The following is a 14,951-nucleotide window of genomic DNA, read 5'->3' as shown; positions in this document are numbered from 1 at the left end:
TCAGCCGTGATCTCATTGAATGGTGGAGCAGGCTCGAGGGGCCGAATGGCCTACTCCTGCTCCTATCTTCTATGTTTCTATAATCACTCCTGTTTGTTGCCCTGAATTTTCAAGAGGGATATTTCTGTCAAATCAGTTTTTCTTTGTGCAGGAGCTAGAGGGACAACATCTGGTTGATGGACACAGGGTGAATCAGAGTGTTTATCTTTTGAAATGATAAAAGCTCACGTCAATTTTTTTTTTTTTTTTTTATAAACGAACTGGCGACATGGACTTTTGCTTAAAGCGGGAATCATGGAGATTTCTTCAACTTGAAGCGAAGTTAGGCAGAAATCCTGATAAAAGTTAACTGAGCATGTGACCCACCATCAGTGCGGCCGAAAAGGGGCAGCCATTTATCCAGCAGCATGTTCTGGGAACAAGGAATGCCATCATGGATGGGAATAAAACCGTAACTGTGTGAGGAAGAGTCAACGCTGTAATTTGGGCAGTCAGATGCATCAAGTCTGTGCTCCCTGCTAAGCAGGAACCTAGTTTAAACTCCTTTCTGCCCAGAGAGGAACAAATCTAAAGCCAGAACTCCAAGTGCATTTGTCGAAGCTTCAGGAAAGGGAACAAAGCAACATTTCCTTTGTTGGTCTTGTGGGCCGAGGCCCAAGAGCAGCAGTGATCAAGCCCATCGTAGTCTCCCTTATGGAGCGGTGATGTTGGAAGTATGTGTGAATCGATGTGGGTACAGATATCATTCGCGGGTTCACATATAGTACATTTCAAGTTAGTTGCTTTAAATAAAATGGAAATAAAGACATGGAATGGCACAAAGTTTTGGTATCTCACCTCACCCCACCAGTCCCCAGCATGCTTCAAGGCTGTGAGAGCTTTCATCCGTTGGCTGCGATCAGGTTCTTGTTGTATTGCATCCCTACCTCCGAGAGCTCTTCCGGCCCTGCGAACATCCAACATATCCGCGCTCCTCAAATTATGGCTTCCTGAGCATCCCCGATTTTATTCGCTCCACCATTGGTGGCCGTGCCTACAGCCTCGGCCCCAAGCTCTGGAATTCCCTCCCTAAACCTCTCCGCCTCTCTTTCCTCCTTTAAGATGCTCCTTAAAACCTACCTCTTTGACCAAGCTTTTGGTCATCTGTCCCAATACCTCATTCTGTGACTCGGTGTCAAAAAATGTTTTATTGATAACACTGCTGTTAAACACCTTGGGACGTTTAAGATAGAGGTGCTATATAAATACAAGTTGTTGTTGAATCAAAGCTTTAACGAGTCCCAGAACTTGCAGAACCTAAACTGAGTGTCAGTGAGCAGGAAATTGGTGAGTAGTCCGTCACTTTATTGACGATTAGGAGGAGGCTGACAGGGCATTAACCGGCTGGGTTAGATTTGTCCTGATTTTTGTGGACAGGACATACCCAAGCAATTTTGTATACTATCGGGTAGATGCCAGTGTCTTAGTTGCACTAGAACGGCTTGGCTGAGGAGCAAGGTAGTTCTGATGCGCAGGGCTTCAGTATTAGAATCAGTACGCTATCAGGGCCCAAAGGCCAGGTTGCTTTTGAGTTGGGCAGACAGCACCTCACAGTGATCAGTCCTCAAACCTCCCCACAGTGGGAAGAAATGCCAAGTTGCTAGTTTTCGTCCATCAGTGGCATTGCAGAGACCAATAACTGCAGGCTTCATCTAAAAAAAAAAAATTCATTCACGGGATGTGGGCGTCGCTGGCAAGGCCGGCATTTATTGCCCATCCCCAATTGACCTCGAGAAGGTGGTGGTGAGCCGCTGCAGTCCGTGTGGTGAAGGTGCTCCCACAGTGCTGTTAGGGAGGGAGTTCCAGGATTTTGACCCAGCGACGATGAAGGAACGGCCGATATATTTCCAAGTCAGGATGGTGTGTGACTTGGAGGTGGTGGTGTTCCCATGCGCCTGCTGCCCTTGTCCTTCTAGGTGGAAGAGGTCGCGGGTTTGGGAGGTGCTGCCGAAGAAGCCTTGGCGAGTTGCTGCAGTGCATCTTGTAGATGGTACACACTGCAGCCACGGTACGCCGGTGATGGAGGGAATGAATGTTTAAGGTGGTGGATGTGGTGCCAATCAAATTGCACACATGTCCAGCAGAGGGACCTAGTCATGGGAATAACGTGGTCATTTTTTACAAGTTGCACTGCAGCAACTTGCCAAAGCTCCTTCAACAGCACCTTCCAAACCCGCGACCTCTACCACTTAGAAGGACAAGGGCAGCAGGCGCATGGGAACATCACCACCTACAAGTTCCCCTCCAAGCCACACACCATCCTGACTTGGACCTGTATCGCCGATCCTTCACTGTCGCTGGGCCAAAATCCTGGAACTCCCTTCCTAACAGCATTGTGGGTGTACCTACACCATATGGACTGCAGCGGTTCAAGAAGGCGGCTCACCACCATCTTCTCAGGGGCAATTAGGGATGGGCACTAAATGCAGGCCTAGCCAGCGACGCCCACATCCCATCAATGAATAAAAAAAAATTTCTTGGGTAGATCCTGGCTGAGACGTAGATGGCCAGGTGTGAACACTGGCCATTCATACTGGGACGTTGTCCTCTGCTTTAGCAACACAGCAGGGGGTGGAGTCCTGTCCTGCCCTCACTCTTGACTTTTTCTGTAAAATTAATTAGGAGGAATTTCAGCTCCGTGGCATAGCAGTACCGTGACGGGTGGACTTGCATTTATATAGCGCCTTTCAATTCCTCAGGAGGTCCCAAAGTGCTTCACAAACAATTCATTATCTTTGAAGGGTAGTCACGATTATTTTTGTCGGCAAACGCAGCTGCCAACGTGCGCACAGCAAGATCCAACGCAGCTGCCAATGTGCGCACAGCAAGATCCAACGCAGCTGCCAACGTGCGCACAGCAAGATCCTACAGATGGTGGTGAAGGCTGCACAACATACTGTGGGAATTGAACTACCTGCTGTGCAGGATATCTATCCAGAGGTGTGCCGGGGGAAGGCCCTGAGAATCATCAAAGACGCGAGCCACCCCAGCCACAACCTCTTCGCCCTGCTCCCGTCCGGTAAGAGGTACTGAAGTATACGGTCTCGTACCTGCAGGTTTCGGAACAGCTTCTACCCCCAGGCCATAAGACTCATGAACGAATAGTTTATTATTTATATTACTGTTGTCTTGTTTATTGTTGCTGTGTTTCTGTTGGTATTTTTATCATTGCTATGCAATATTTATTCCAGTGTTGGGAGGACTCGTAAAAATCAACATTTCATTGTGCAGTACATATGTCTGCTGCATATATGACAAATAAAATTGAATTGAATTGATCCCACAAACAGCAACGAGATGAATGACCAGCTAATCTGTTTCGGCCGATGTTGGTTGAGGGACAAATGTTGGCCTGGACGCTGGAAGATCTGCGCATCTTCCGCCTGAACAGGCAGGCTGGACTCCACCAGCCCGGTGGTAGTCAGGCATGGAAGGTGCTATTTTGATGCAACTCAAAAGTCACCTCAGTCACCAGGAGGAGGGTTTATTAAAAAATGAAAGCGAGCGACTGAAATCGAAGAGGGCATTCACGCTGCTACTTGGGCAAAGTGAAATGGCGAGTTACATTTCGCACTGCTCCAGTTATAGTATAAATGCTGCCTGAATCTGGAGTCCGTGCTTCACCTGATCCTGGAGTGAAGATGAGAAACTCACCCTGCCACAGGGAGTTTCCCTCCACTTCATTCCAGATACCCGATCGGGCCGTAATCGAAAGAAAAACTCGCATTTCTATAGCGCTGTTCACGACCACCGGATGTCCCAAAGCGCTTTACAGCCAATGAAGTACTTTTTGAAGTGGAGTCACTGTTGTAATGTAGGAAACGCCGCAGCCAATTTGCACACAGCAAGCTCCCACAAACGCAATGTGACAATGACCAGATCATCTGTGTTAGTGATGTTGATTGACGGATAAATATTGGCCTCAGGACACCGGGGAGAACTCCCCCTGCTCTTCTTCAAAATAGTGGCTGTGGTATCTTTTACATCCACCTGAGGGGGCAGACAGGGCCTTGATTTAACGTCTCATCCAAAAGATGGCACCTCTGGCAGTGCAGCGCTCCCTCAGCACTGCACTGGAGTGTCAGCCTAGATTTTTGTGCTCAAGTCTCTGGAGTGGGACTTGAACCCACAACCTTCTGACTCAGAGGCGAGAGAGAGTGCTGCCCACTGAGCCATTGGCTGACACTGGTCTAATACCCAACTTATCCTACACAAGTACTTCACATCAATGCTAAACTTTTAGCAGAACAAGGTTGTGCAATTGAAGGGTTAATGCTCACATTATACAAGCTCCTGGTTCAAGCTCTTTATCTTCCATCCCTGCGGTGTGCAGGTCTCTCGGTTTGATCATTAAAATTTCTTTGACAATCTGGCACTTATAACTTACAATTAGACCCAGCACCATAAAACACAAACATCTCCCTGCAAGAGTTTTGTGCTCAAAACTGCAGCGCCAAAATATTGGTTTCTGCAGCGTTACCTTAGCTACAAGATCTTTAAAACTCAGGCTGTTGCTCGATTGAGAAGGGAATATTAACCCTTCAGCTGCTCCATCGCAAATGGATCTGCCAGTCAGCAGGTGAAGAGCAACAGTCAGATAGCAGCGACACCTTCAGAGAGGTCCATGGTATTGTGGTTCCCCCCTTCCCCATGACCCAGTTTTCAAATTCATGACACTTGATCGAACATTGTGCTTCGTTCGTGCTGTCGATCGGTATCAGGATTATTCCAGGGCCGCACGATCTGAGATGCTGAAACTACGCGCTCACACAGACCGTGAGCTCTGACTTTCAGGCGACCCAAAATTGGATTCAAGTAGTCAAAATGGAGGTCAAAATTAAAGTAACGTTATTCTACATCTAGGTAAATAGTGACACCTAGTGCCCGATTGCCAAAATCACAGCAATCACTAAGTCAGGCAGCATCTGTGGAAAGAACAGGACTGTTCCAATGAAGAGTCCGTAAAGAAAGACTTGCATTTCTATAGCGCCTTTCACAACCACTGGAAGTCTCAAAGCTTTACAGCTAACGAAGTACTTTTGAAGTGTAGTCACTGTTGTAATGTAGGAAACGCGGCAGCCAATTTGCGCACAGCAAGCGCCCACAAACAGCACTGTGATAATGAGTGAGAGACACACACAGAGAGACAGAGAGAGAGAGAGAGAGAGACACAGAGAGAGAGAAAGACAGAGAGAGAGAGAGTGACACACACAGAGAGCCACGGCTGACAACACCTGAAGCGTCTCATCTGTTCTCAGAGATGCTGCCGCCTGACCTGGAATATTTCCAGCATTTTCTGTTCTTGTTTCAGATTTCCAGTATCCTGTCATTATACTGAGAGACTGTCCCAATTAACAGCATGGATCTTTCTTGCAGTGTTAAAATGAAATAAGTGTGGAATACTGTGTGCAGTTCTGGTCGCCACACTATAGGAGGGATGTGATTGCATTGGAGAGGGTGCAGAGGAGATGCACCAGGATGTTACCTGGGCTGGAGCGCTTCAGCTATGAAGAGGGACTGGACAGGCTGAGGTTGTTTTCCTTGGAGCAGAGAAGGCTGAGGGGGGAACCTGATTGAGGTGTACAAAATTATGAGGGGCATAGATAGGGTAGATAGAAAGGAACTTTTCCCCTTAGTAGAGGGGTCAATAACCAGGGGGCATAGTTTCAAGGTAAGGGGCAGGAGGTTTAGAGGGGATTTGAGGAAAAACTTTTTCACCCAGAGGGTGGTTGAAATCTGGAACTCACTGCCTGAAAGGGTGGTAGAGGCAGGAACCCTCACAACATTCAAGAAGCATTTAGATGAGCACTTGAAACGCCATAGCATACAAGGCTACGGACCAAGTGCTGGAAAATGGGATTAGAATAGACAGGGCTCGATGGCCGGTGCGGACACGAAGGGCCGAAGGGCCTCTTTCTGTGCTGTATAACTCTATGACTATGACCAAGTCAACAGACTTGAGGGTCATGTGTACTCTCCCCAACTGAAGTCTGTTTTACAGGTCCCTTGTTGTGCCCCGCTCCCCTCTCCTGTTCAAAAGGTTAAATATCCCAGGGCACAATGAGCCCCACAGGCTGGGAGTCCTGCTATAAATTCCCTGCAGCAAGCGAAGCTCTTTCTCGGGTGTATAAAACAAGTCTTACCCTTAGTTCCTGGAGGTTGCAGGTTGTCACCAGTCATAGAACACCATCCCACGGGGAAAATATCCCGAGAGTCGTATCGACACCAGTAATCAAAGGCCCCTCTCCAACCATCGAACGTCACCAACACTTCCGTCCCTCGCACTTCTCCAATAGTCGCGGGGCAAATAAAATGCGGGTTCTTCCGGTCAACTGCCTCCAGTTTCATCCCCACTTTATAATAGTTCTGTGAAGGTGACGGTGGTTCCTGTTTAACGCAAAGCACACAAGCGCTGATCAATGACTTTTGTGCTGTCAAGACCCTGGGCCATGTTCTGTACAGTTGTTAAAAGGACATTGTTTGGAACTTAAGAATTAGGAGCAGGAGTCGGCCATTCGGCCCCTCGAGCCTGCTCCGCCATTCAATAAGATCATGGCTGAAATTCAACCTCAACTCCACTTTCCCGCCCGATCGCCATATCCCTCGATTCCCCTAGAGTCCAAAAATCTATCGATCTCAGCCTTGAATATACACAAAGACTGAGCATCCACAGCTCTTTGGGGCAGAGAATTCCAAAGATTCACAACCCTGAGTGAAGAAACTCCTCCTCGTCTCAGTCCTAAACAGCCGACCCCTTATCCTGAGACTATGCCCCTGAGTTCTAGACTCTCCAGCCAGGGGGAAACAACCTCTCAGCATCTACCCTGTCAATCCCCCTCAGAATCTTGTATGTTTCAATGAGATCACCTCTCATTCTTCTAAACCCCAGAGAGTATCGGCCCATTCTACACAATCTCGCATCATAGGACAGACCTCTCATCCCAGGAATCGATCCAGTGAACCTTCGTTGCACCACCTCCAAGGCAAGTACAGTATATCCTTCCTCGGATAAGGAGACCAAAGCTGTGCAGAGAAACCATTCTCAGATCTAAATTACTGCCATGTGCAAGGTCACCTGGCACTGCAGCTTATTTAATACGTGACCAACATCTCACATCAGAAGAGCTTCAACGAAATATTGCAGCTATCAGGAGTGGGTCCATTTGTGCAGCTTTACTAAAGTGGCCGTGGAGGTAAGGGCTGAATAAAATATAAAAACAATGTAAAAAAAGGAGTTTGAGTAAAATCACAGAGTTCAAAAACTAGCAGATAAATTTAAAAATCTAGAGATTGCGAGTAAGTAGGGAACTCCGCCAGAACCTCCAGCAATCTTTCTCCTCTCCTGGAGGCATCAATTCTCCGATGACACACAGTGACGCAGAGACTGGCCAACCTCTGGTACTTTGCCCAAGTTGGCCTTCATTCATTCTTCAGCCTTGCTGGGGGTCAATAGGCTATTTGACATGGGGAGGGGGCATCGTAGCCAAGCTCGACCCAATCCACAGCTGATGCCACCTCCGTGGTCCATGGAAGGTTTCTGGATGGCGAGGAGGGTCGGAAACCCTGGCTGATTTTCCCTTTTTCCGGTCCAGGGTTGCGAGACTATTGTAGTAACATTAGCACCAACCTGACATCACTGAACTCCGTACAGACTGGGGATCAAACCCGAGCCCCTCCTTGTCTGTATTGCTCAGTGATTGACTGGACAAGCTTACCTGACCAATTTGGAGGGGGGGGGGGGGGGGGGTGGATGGAGTACAGACAAATGTTAGTTCATATAATTAGGCTGAAAAGAAAAAAAAAGTCTTGCATTTCTACAGCACCTTTCACAACCTCAGTGTCCCAAAGCAATTTACAGCCAATGAAGTACTTTTGGAGTGTAGTCACTGAGGAAGCCAATTTGCGCACAGCCAGCTCCCACAAACGGCAATGTGATAATGACCCGATAATCTGTTTCAGTGATGTTGATTGAGGGATAAATATTGGCCCCAGGACACCGGGGAGAACTCCCCTGCTCTTCTTTGAAATAGTGCCACGGGATCTTTTACATCCACCTGAGAGAGCAGACAGGGCCTCGGTTTAACGTCTCATCCGAAGGACGGCACCTCTGACAGTGCAGCACTCCCTCAGTACTGACCCTCCGACAGTGCAGCGCTCCCTCAGCACTGCCCCTCCGACACTGCAGTGCTCCCTCAGATTTTTGTGCTCAAGTCTCTGGAGTGGGACTTGGACCCACAACCTTCTGACTCGGAGGCAAGGGCGCTTCCCACAGATGCATTAAAGCAACTCCACTTCCAAAAATATTCACCTGAATTACAGAAAATATTTAATTAATTAGATTTTAACTAAAACACTTTCAGGCTGTTAAAGGAAAGTTCTGGCCTCTATTTAATACACAGGCCACCCAGCACTAAATCACATCAAAAAAAATACATCACCCTGGTCGTCCCAGAGTGAAAACCAATTGTTTGCTTGGTGTCTCAGTCACAATCAACCTGCTCCAAATAATAATGTTCACGCTACTCTGATACTGACCACTAGGAGGTGAACACAAGCAGCCTGGCTCCCAGATCCTGAAAACTCAGTGAAATAAATTCTCATCTCCCCATGAGATCTTTTGTCAATGATTTTAAATCTATGAGCTCTGGTTATCGACTCGCTCACCAGAGGGAATCGTTTTTCTCTATCCACTCTATCAAAACTTTTCATTATCTTGAAAACTTCCATTAGGTCACCATATGGGATACTTGCCTTCATTAGCCGAGGCCTTCATTAGCCGAGGCATAGAATATAAGAGCAGGGAGGTTATGATGGAGCTGTACAAAACGCTGGTAAGGCCACAGCTGGAATACTGTGTGCAGTTCTGGTCGCCACACTATAGGAAGGATGTGATTGCATTGGAGAGGGTGCAGAGGAGATTCACCAGGATGTTACTTGGGCTGGAGCGCTTCAGCTATGAAGAAAGACTGGATAGGCTGGGGTTGTTTTCCTTGGAGCAGAGCAGGCTGAGGGGGGACCTGATTGAGGTGTACAAAATTATGAGGGGGGTAGATAGAAAGGACTTTTCCCCTTAGTAGAGGGGTCAATAACCAGGGGGCATAGATTCAAGGTAAGGGGCAGGAGGTTTAGAGGGGATTTGAGGAAAAACTTTTTCACCCAGAGGGTGGTTGGAATCTGGAACTCACTGCCTGAAAGGGTGGTAGAGGCAGGAACCCTCACAACATTCAAGAAGCATTTAGATGAGCACTTGAAACGCCATAGCATACAAGGCTACGGACCAAGTGCTGGAAAATGGGATTAGAAGAGACAGGGCTTGATGGCCGGCACGGACACGACGGGCCTCTTTCTGTGCTGTATAACTCTATGACTCTATAACATCCTGCTAAACCTCCTCTGTACCCTTTCTAAGACCTTTACATCTTTCCTGAAGTGTGGTGCACACAACACTCCAGCTGAGGCCTAACCGGTGATTTATAAAGTTCTAGAATGATCTCTTTGCTTTTATTTTCTATTCCTCTATTTACAAACCCAAGTAACCCAGATGCTTTTTTAACCACCTTATCAACTTGCCCAGCCACCTTTAAGGATTTGTGTAACTGGACACCAAGGTCTCTCTCTGCTCATCTACACTTTTCAAAATCGTGCCATTTAGAAACATAGAAGATATGAGCAGGAGTAGGCCATTCGGCCCCTCGAGCCTGCTCCGCCATTCAATGAGATCATGGCTGATCATCCAAATTCAGTACCCTGTCCCTGCCTTCTCCCCATATCCCTTGATCCCTTTAGCCTTAAGAAATATATCTAACTCCTTCTTGAATATTATTTAATAAATTGGCCTCTACTGCCTTTTGTGGTAGAGAGTTCCACAGGTTCACCACTCTCTGGGTGAAGAAATTCCTCCTCATCTCAGTCCTAAATGGCTTATCCTTAGACTGTGACCCCTGGTTCTGGACTCCCCGACCATCGGGAACATCCTTCCTGCATCTAGTCTGTCTAGTCCTGTTAGAATTTTATACGTTTCAATGAGATCCCCTCTCATTCTTCTAAACTCTAGCGAATATAAGCCTAATCGACCCAATCTCTCCTCATACCTCATTCCTGCCATCCCAGGTATCAGTCTGGTGAATCTTCACTGCACTCCCTCCATGGCAAGAACATCCTTCCTCAGATTTATAGTGTACTGTCTTTCCTTATTACTCCTCCCAAAGAGCATCACTTCACACTTCTCCGCACTGACCTCCATCTGCCGTGCTTCTGGTCACCAATGTGGTGTGCAACCGAGTTCCACAGACCAGGAAAATCCAAGGTTCAATTATTTGGACTTAATTAGCTGGTCTTAGGCAGGGTGGATGCGACAAACGACCTTGGAATCCCCGGGACAGGTGGGAAGGAGGATAAATCAGCTGGGGTACTTTCCGGATCGCTACCCAGTAACCCCGCTGAAAAGTGAAGGCACTATTGCGCTCGGCTGTGATGACTTCTTCCTCCTTGCCTCCACAGTGAACATAGTCTGCTGTTGCTGAGCACCACACAGAGAGCTGTGCAATGTATTGGAGGGACGTGGCCTGTCCCCATGAAACCTCATCCCAGCATGAGCCAGCATCTCCCCCGCCACCCACAAACCCGCATCACTAATTTGCAACATCATCATCAAGCCGTTTGATAATATCTGTGCAACATCTGGGCATGGGAAGGGCTATAAGAGACGGAACCATGAAAGGAATTTTCAAATCTCGGTTACAGGCGTTAATATTACACAACCTGGAATCCAGCTCAAGCAGGTGCACGATACTTTCCCAGAAGCAAAGTCACTAACCGAAGGCAGTAAATGTACTCAACTTTCCTGCCAAGGAGCTGACGCATTACTATTGCCAGTAACCACAAGCAGTCCTCTATCGCAGTGCAAGGTGGAGTGACAGAATTTCAAATGCTCAACAAAATACAGATAACACACATTGAAGGGGAGGAACTGAAGATTAAATATAAAAATGTTCTGGCCAATTTCTATCGTATGCTATAGCTCGTGTAATCCATTCCTCACCTTGCTGTAATGAAAAGCAGAGTAATAAATGCCCATAGGGAAAACGTTCTGGTAAACTCCCAGCCCTTTCAGTCGGAGCTGAGCAAGGGGTTTTACAAACATTAACCACGTGATAATCTACACAAACCCTTTTCACAGCTAAGGTCAGGAACTGGCACCAATTTCAATGGACAAAGATGGGCTGATTGGAGTGTGGAAGAGTCAAGAGTTTCCCAGTATAGCCAGTAAAAGGGACAGAATAAAGCACGTTAAAAGCTAAAGGCACAAGTGCTGTTCCACTATATAGTACCAGGTATTACAGTAGTCTTGGGCTATGGTAGCACAGTGGTTATGTTACTGGACTAGTAATCCAGAGGCCTGGATTAACGATCAGGAGACGAGAGTTCAAATCCCACCACGGCAGCTGGGGAATTTAATTCCATTAAATAAATCTGGAATTTAAAAAAACTAGCATCAGTAATGGTGACCATGAAACTACCGGATTTACCGATCTTACCCGGTCTGGCCCAGATGTGACTCCAGACCCACAGTCATGTGGTTGACTCTTAGCTGCACTCTGAAATGGCCCAGCAAGCCACTTATTCAAGGCGGCCTTTGAGGGTAATGGGACTAGGACTGCGGCAGGTGGTGAGAGAATCAACACGAGGGAAAAACCTACTTGACCTCGTCCTCATCAATTTACTTGTCGCAGATGCATCTGTCCATGACAGTGACCACCGCACAGTCCTTGTGGAGATGAAATCTCGTCTTCACCCTCCATCGTGTTGTGTGGCACTACCACCGTGCTAAATGGGATAGATTCAGAACAGATCTAGCAGCTCAAAACTGGGCATCCATGAGGCGCTGTGGGCCAGCAGCAGCAGCAGAATTGTATTCCACCACAATCTGTAACCTCATGGCCCGGCATATCCCTCACTCTACCATTACCATCAAGCCAGGGGACCAACCCTGGTTCAATAAGGAGTGCAGAAGAGTATGCCAGGAGCAGCACCAGGCGTACCTAAAAATGAGGTGCCAACCTGGGGAAGCTGCAACACAGGACTATATGCATGCTAAACAGCGGAAGCAGCATGTTATAGACAGAGCTAAGCGATCCCACAATCAACGGATCAGATTAAAGCTCTACAGTCCTGCCATATCCAGTCGTGAATGGTGGTGGACCATTAAACAACTAACGGAAGGAGGGGGCTCCAGGAATATCCCCATCCTCAATGATGGTGGAGCCCAGCACGTGAGTGCAAAAGACAAGTGTTTGCAACCATCTTCAGCCAGAAGTGCCGAGTGGGTGATCCATATCGGTCTCCTCCTGAGGTCCCCACCATCACAGAAGCCAGTCTTCAGCCAATTCGATTCACTCCATGTGATATCAAGAAATGGCTGAGTGCACTGGATACAGCAAAGGCTGTGGGCCCTGACAACATCCCGGCTGTCGTGCTGAAGACTTGTGCTCCAGAACTAGCCGCGCCTCTAGCCAAGCTGTTCCAGTACAGCTACAACACTGGCATCTATCCGACAATGTGGAAAACTGCCCAGGTATGTCCTGTCCACAAAAAGCAGGAAAAATTCAATCCGGCCAATTAACACCCCATCAGTCTACTCAATCATCAGTAAAATGATGGCAGGTGTCATCGACAGTGCTATCTCACTTACTCACCAATGCTCAGTTTGGGTTCTGCCAGAACCACTCAGCTCCAGCCCTCATTACAGCCTTGGTCCAAACATGGACAAAAGAGCTGATTCCAGAGGTGAGGGGAGAATGACTTCCCTTGACATCAAGGCAGCATTTGACGGAGTGTGGCATCAAGGAGCCCCAGTAAAATTGAAGTCAATGGGAATCAGGAGGAAAACTCTCCACTGGCTGGAGTCATACCTAGCACAAAGGAAGATGGTTGTGGGAGGTTGATCATCGCAGCCCCAGAACATCGCTGCAGGAGTTCCTCAGGGCAGATTCCTAGGCCCAACCATCTTCAGCTGCTTCATCAATGACCCTCCCTCCAACATAAGATCAGAAGTGGGGATGTTCGCTCATGATTGCAGAGTGTGTTCAGTTCCATTCGCAACTTCTCAGATAATGAAGCAGTCCATGCTCGAATGCAGCAAGACCTGGAGGACATTCAGGCTTGGTCTGATAAGTGGCAGGTAACATTCGCGCCACAGAAGTGCTAGGCAATGACTATCTCTAACAAGCGAGATTCTAACCACCGCCCCTTGGCATTCAACAGCATTACCATCGCCAAATCCCCCACCATCGACATCCTGGAAGTCCCTATTGACCAGAAAACTAACTGGACCACCCACATAAATACTGTGGGTACAAGAGCAGGTCAGAGGCTGGGTATTCTGTGGCGAGTGTCTCACCTCCTGATTCCCCAAAGCCTTTCCACCATCTACAAGGCACAAGTAAGGAGTGTGATGGAATACTCTCCACTTGCCTGGATGAGTGCAGCTCCAACAACACTCAAGAAGCTCAACACCATCCAGGACAAAGCAGCCCGCTTGATTGGCACCGCATCCACCACCCTAAACATTCACTTCCTCCACCACCAGCGCACCGTGGCTGCAGTGTGTACCCTCTACAAGATGCACTGCAGCAACTCGCCAAGGCTTCTTCGGCAGCACCTCCCAAACCCACGACCTCTTCCACTGAGAAGAACAAGGGCAGCAGGCGCATGGGAACACCACCACCTCCAAGTTCCCCTCCAAGTCACACACTTCCTGACTTGTAACTATATCGGCCGTTCCTTCATCGTCGCTGGGTCAAAATCCCGGAACTCCCTCCCTAACAGCACTGTGGGAGCACCTTCACCACACGGACTGCAGCAGTTCAAGGCGGCGGCTCACCACCACCTTCTCGAGGGCAATTAGGGACGGGCAATAAATGCTGGCCTTCCCAATGACGCCCACATCCCGTGAACAAATTTTTTAAAAAGGCAGTGGGATGATGCAGGCTTGTGCAGATGGATGATTTCCAATGCTGTCACAAGAGGGGAGGAGATGGGCGATGCCAAACAGAAATGAGGGAATTCCCATAGGGAGGGAGAAACTGGAAGAGAGAGTAATCCCAACCGAGGCTCATGTACTTCCCAACAGCTGAATCAATACCAGTCCTCGGAGGACACAGATCGCCCCTGGGCACTTTCAAGTTAGTGAGGAAATACTGAAGGGAATAGTGGAGATGGGGGAGCTCAACAGGAAACTACTTTTACCAAATGGAGAAAATTGCACAGCAATGCCATGACCTTAAATAAAAGACACTTAAAATATCAAAGGAGGAATGCCTACCTTGTGAAATATTCTGACTGGTGCCATTTCTGCTCCACTTAGAGTTTTCAGCAAGAACATGGGCCACGAAGATGCATTCAGTCGAAATCCTAGAGTCACCGTTACAAAAGAAAATGTGTAAGATTAGTTTGCTGTGCACAGTATCTCATTCAGAATGCAGCGAGAGGCCTCAATCAGCAACCAACGTGGCAGTGTGAACAACCAAGTACAGGTCTAAAATCTCAACCCACCAACACCAGGTCACATCACTAACAGGCAGATACACCGTCTCCTTTCCAGAGGAATCGAACCGCTGGGAATAAACTAAGTGCCTCGCTTTGGATCTTGACGCTGCTGCTAAATTCCGTGTAACAGGATTTGTAAGATCCGAGATCTGGGAGAGTCCAGAGCAAGGGGGCATAACCTTAAAATTAGAGCTAGGCAGTTCAAGGGTGATATCAGGAAGCACTTCTTCACACAAAGGGCAGCAGAAATCTGGAGCTCTCCGCCAACCCCCCCCGCCAAAAGGTTGGGGGTCAATTAAAAATTTCAAAACGGAGATCGATAGGTTTTTGTTAGCCAAGGGTATTCTGGGTTATGGAACCAAGGC

General features: G+C 47.9%; 1 protein-coding gene across 1 annotated transcript in view; it reads right to left on the bottom strand.

The window, feature by feature from the left end:
• LOC147103434 (polycomb protein SCMH1-like) overlaps positions 1-14,951 on the bottom strand; it is a 260,249-nt gene that overhangs the window by 125,671 nt on the left and 119,627 nt on the right. The window contains exons 7-8 of the mRNA XM_085963022.1: positions 14,363-14,451; positions 6,183-6,426 (exon numbers count right to left, since the gene is read on the bottom strand). Of these exons, the coding sequence (XP_085819148.1) occupies positions 6,183-6,426; positions 14,363-14,451 (333 nt within the window). The remainder of the gene's footprint in view (positions 1-6,182; positions 6,427-14,362; positions 14,452-14,951) is intronic.

Source organism: Somniosus microcephalus, chromosome 20 (genome assembly GCF_052327205.1).
Source record: "Somniosus microcephalus isolate GS21.2 chromosome 20, FLI_Smic_1.0, whole genome shotgun sequence".
Classification (NCBI taxonomy): Eukaryota; Metazoa; Chordata; class Chondrichthyes; order Squaliformes; family Somniosidae; genus Somniosus; species Somniosus microcephalus.
This window is presented reverse-complemented; position numbering and strand designations above follow the sequence as displayed.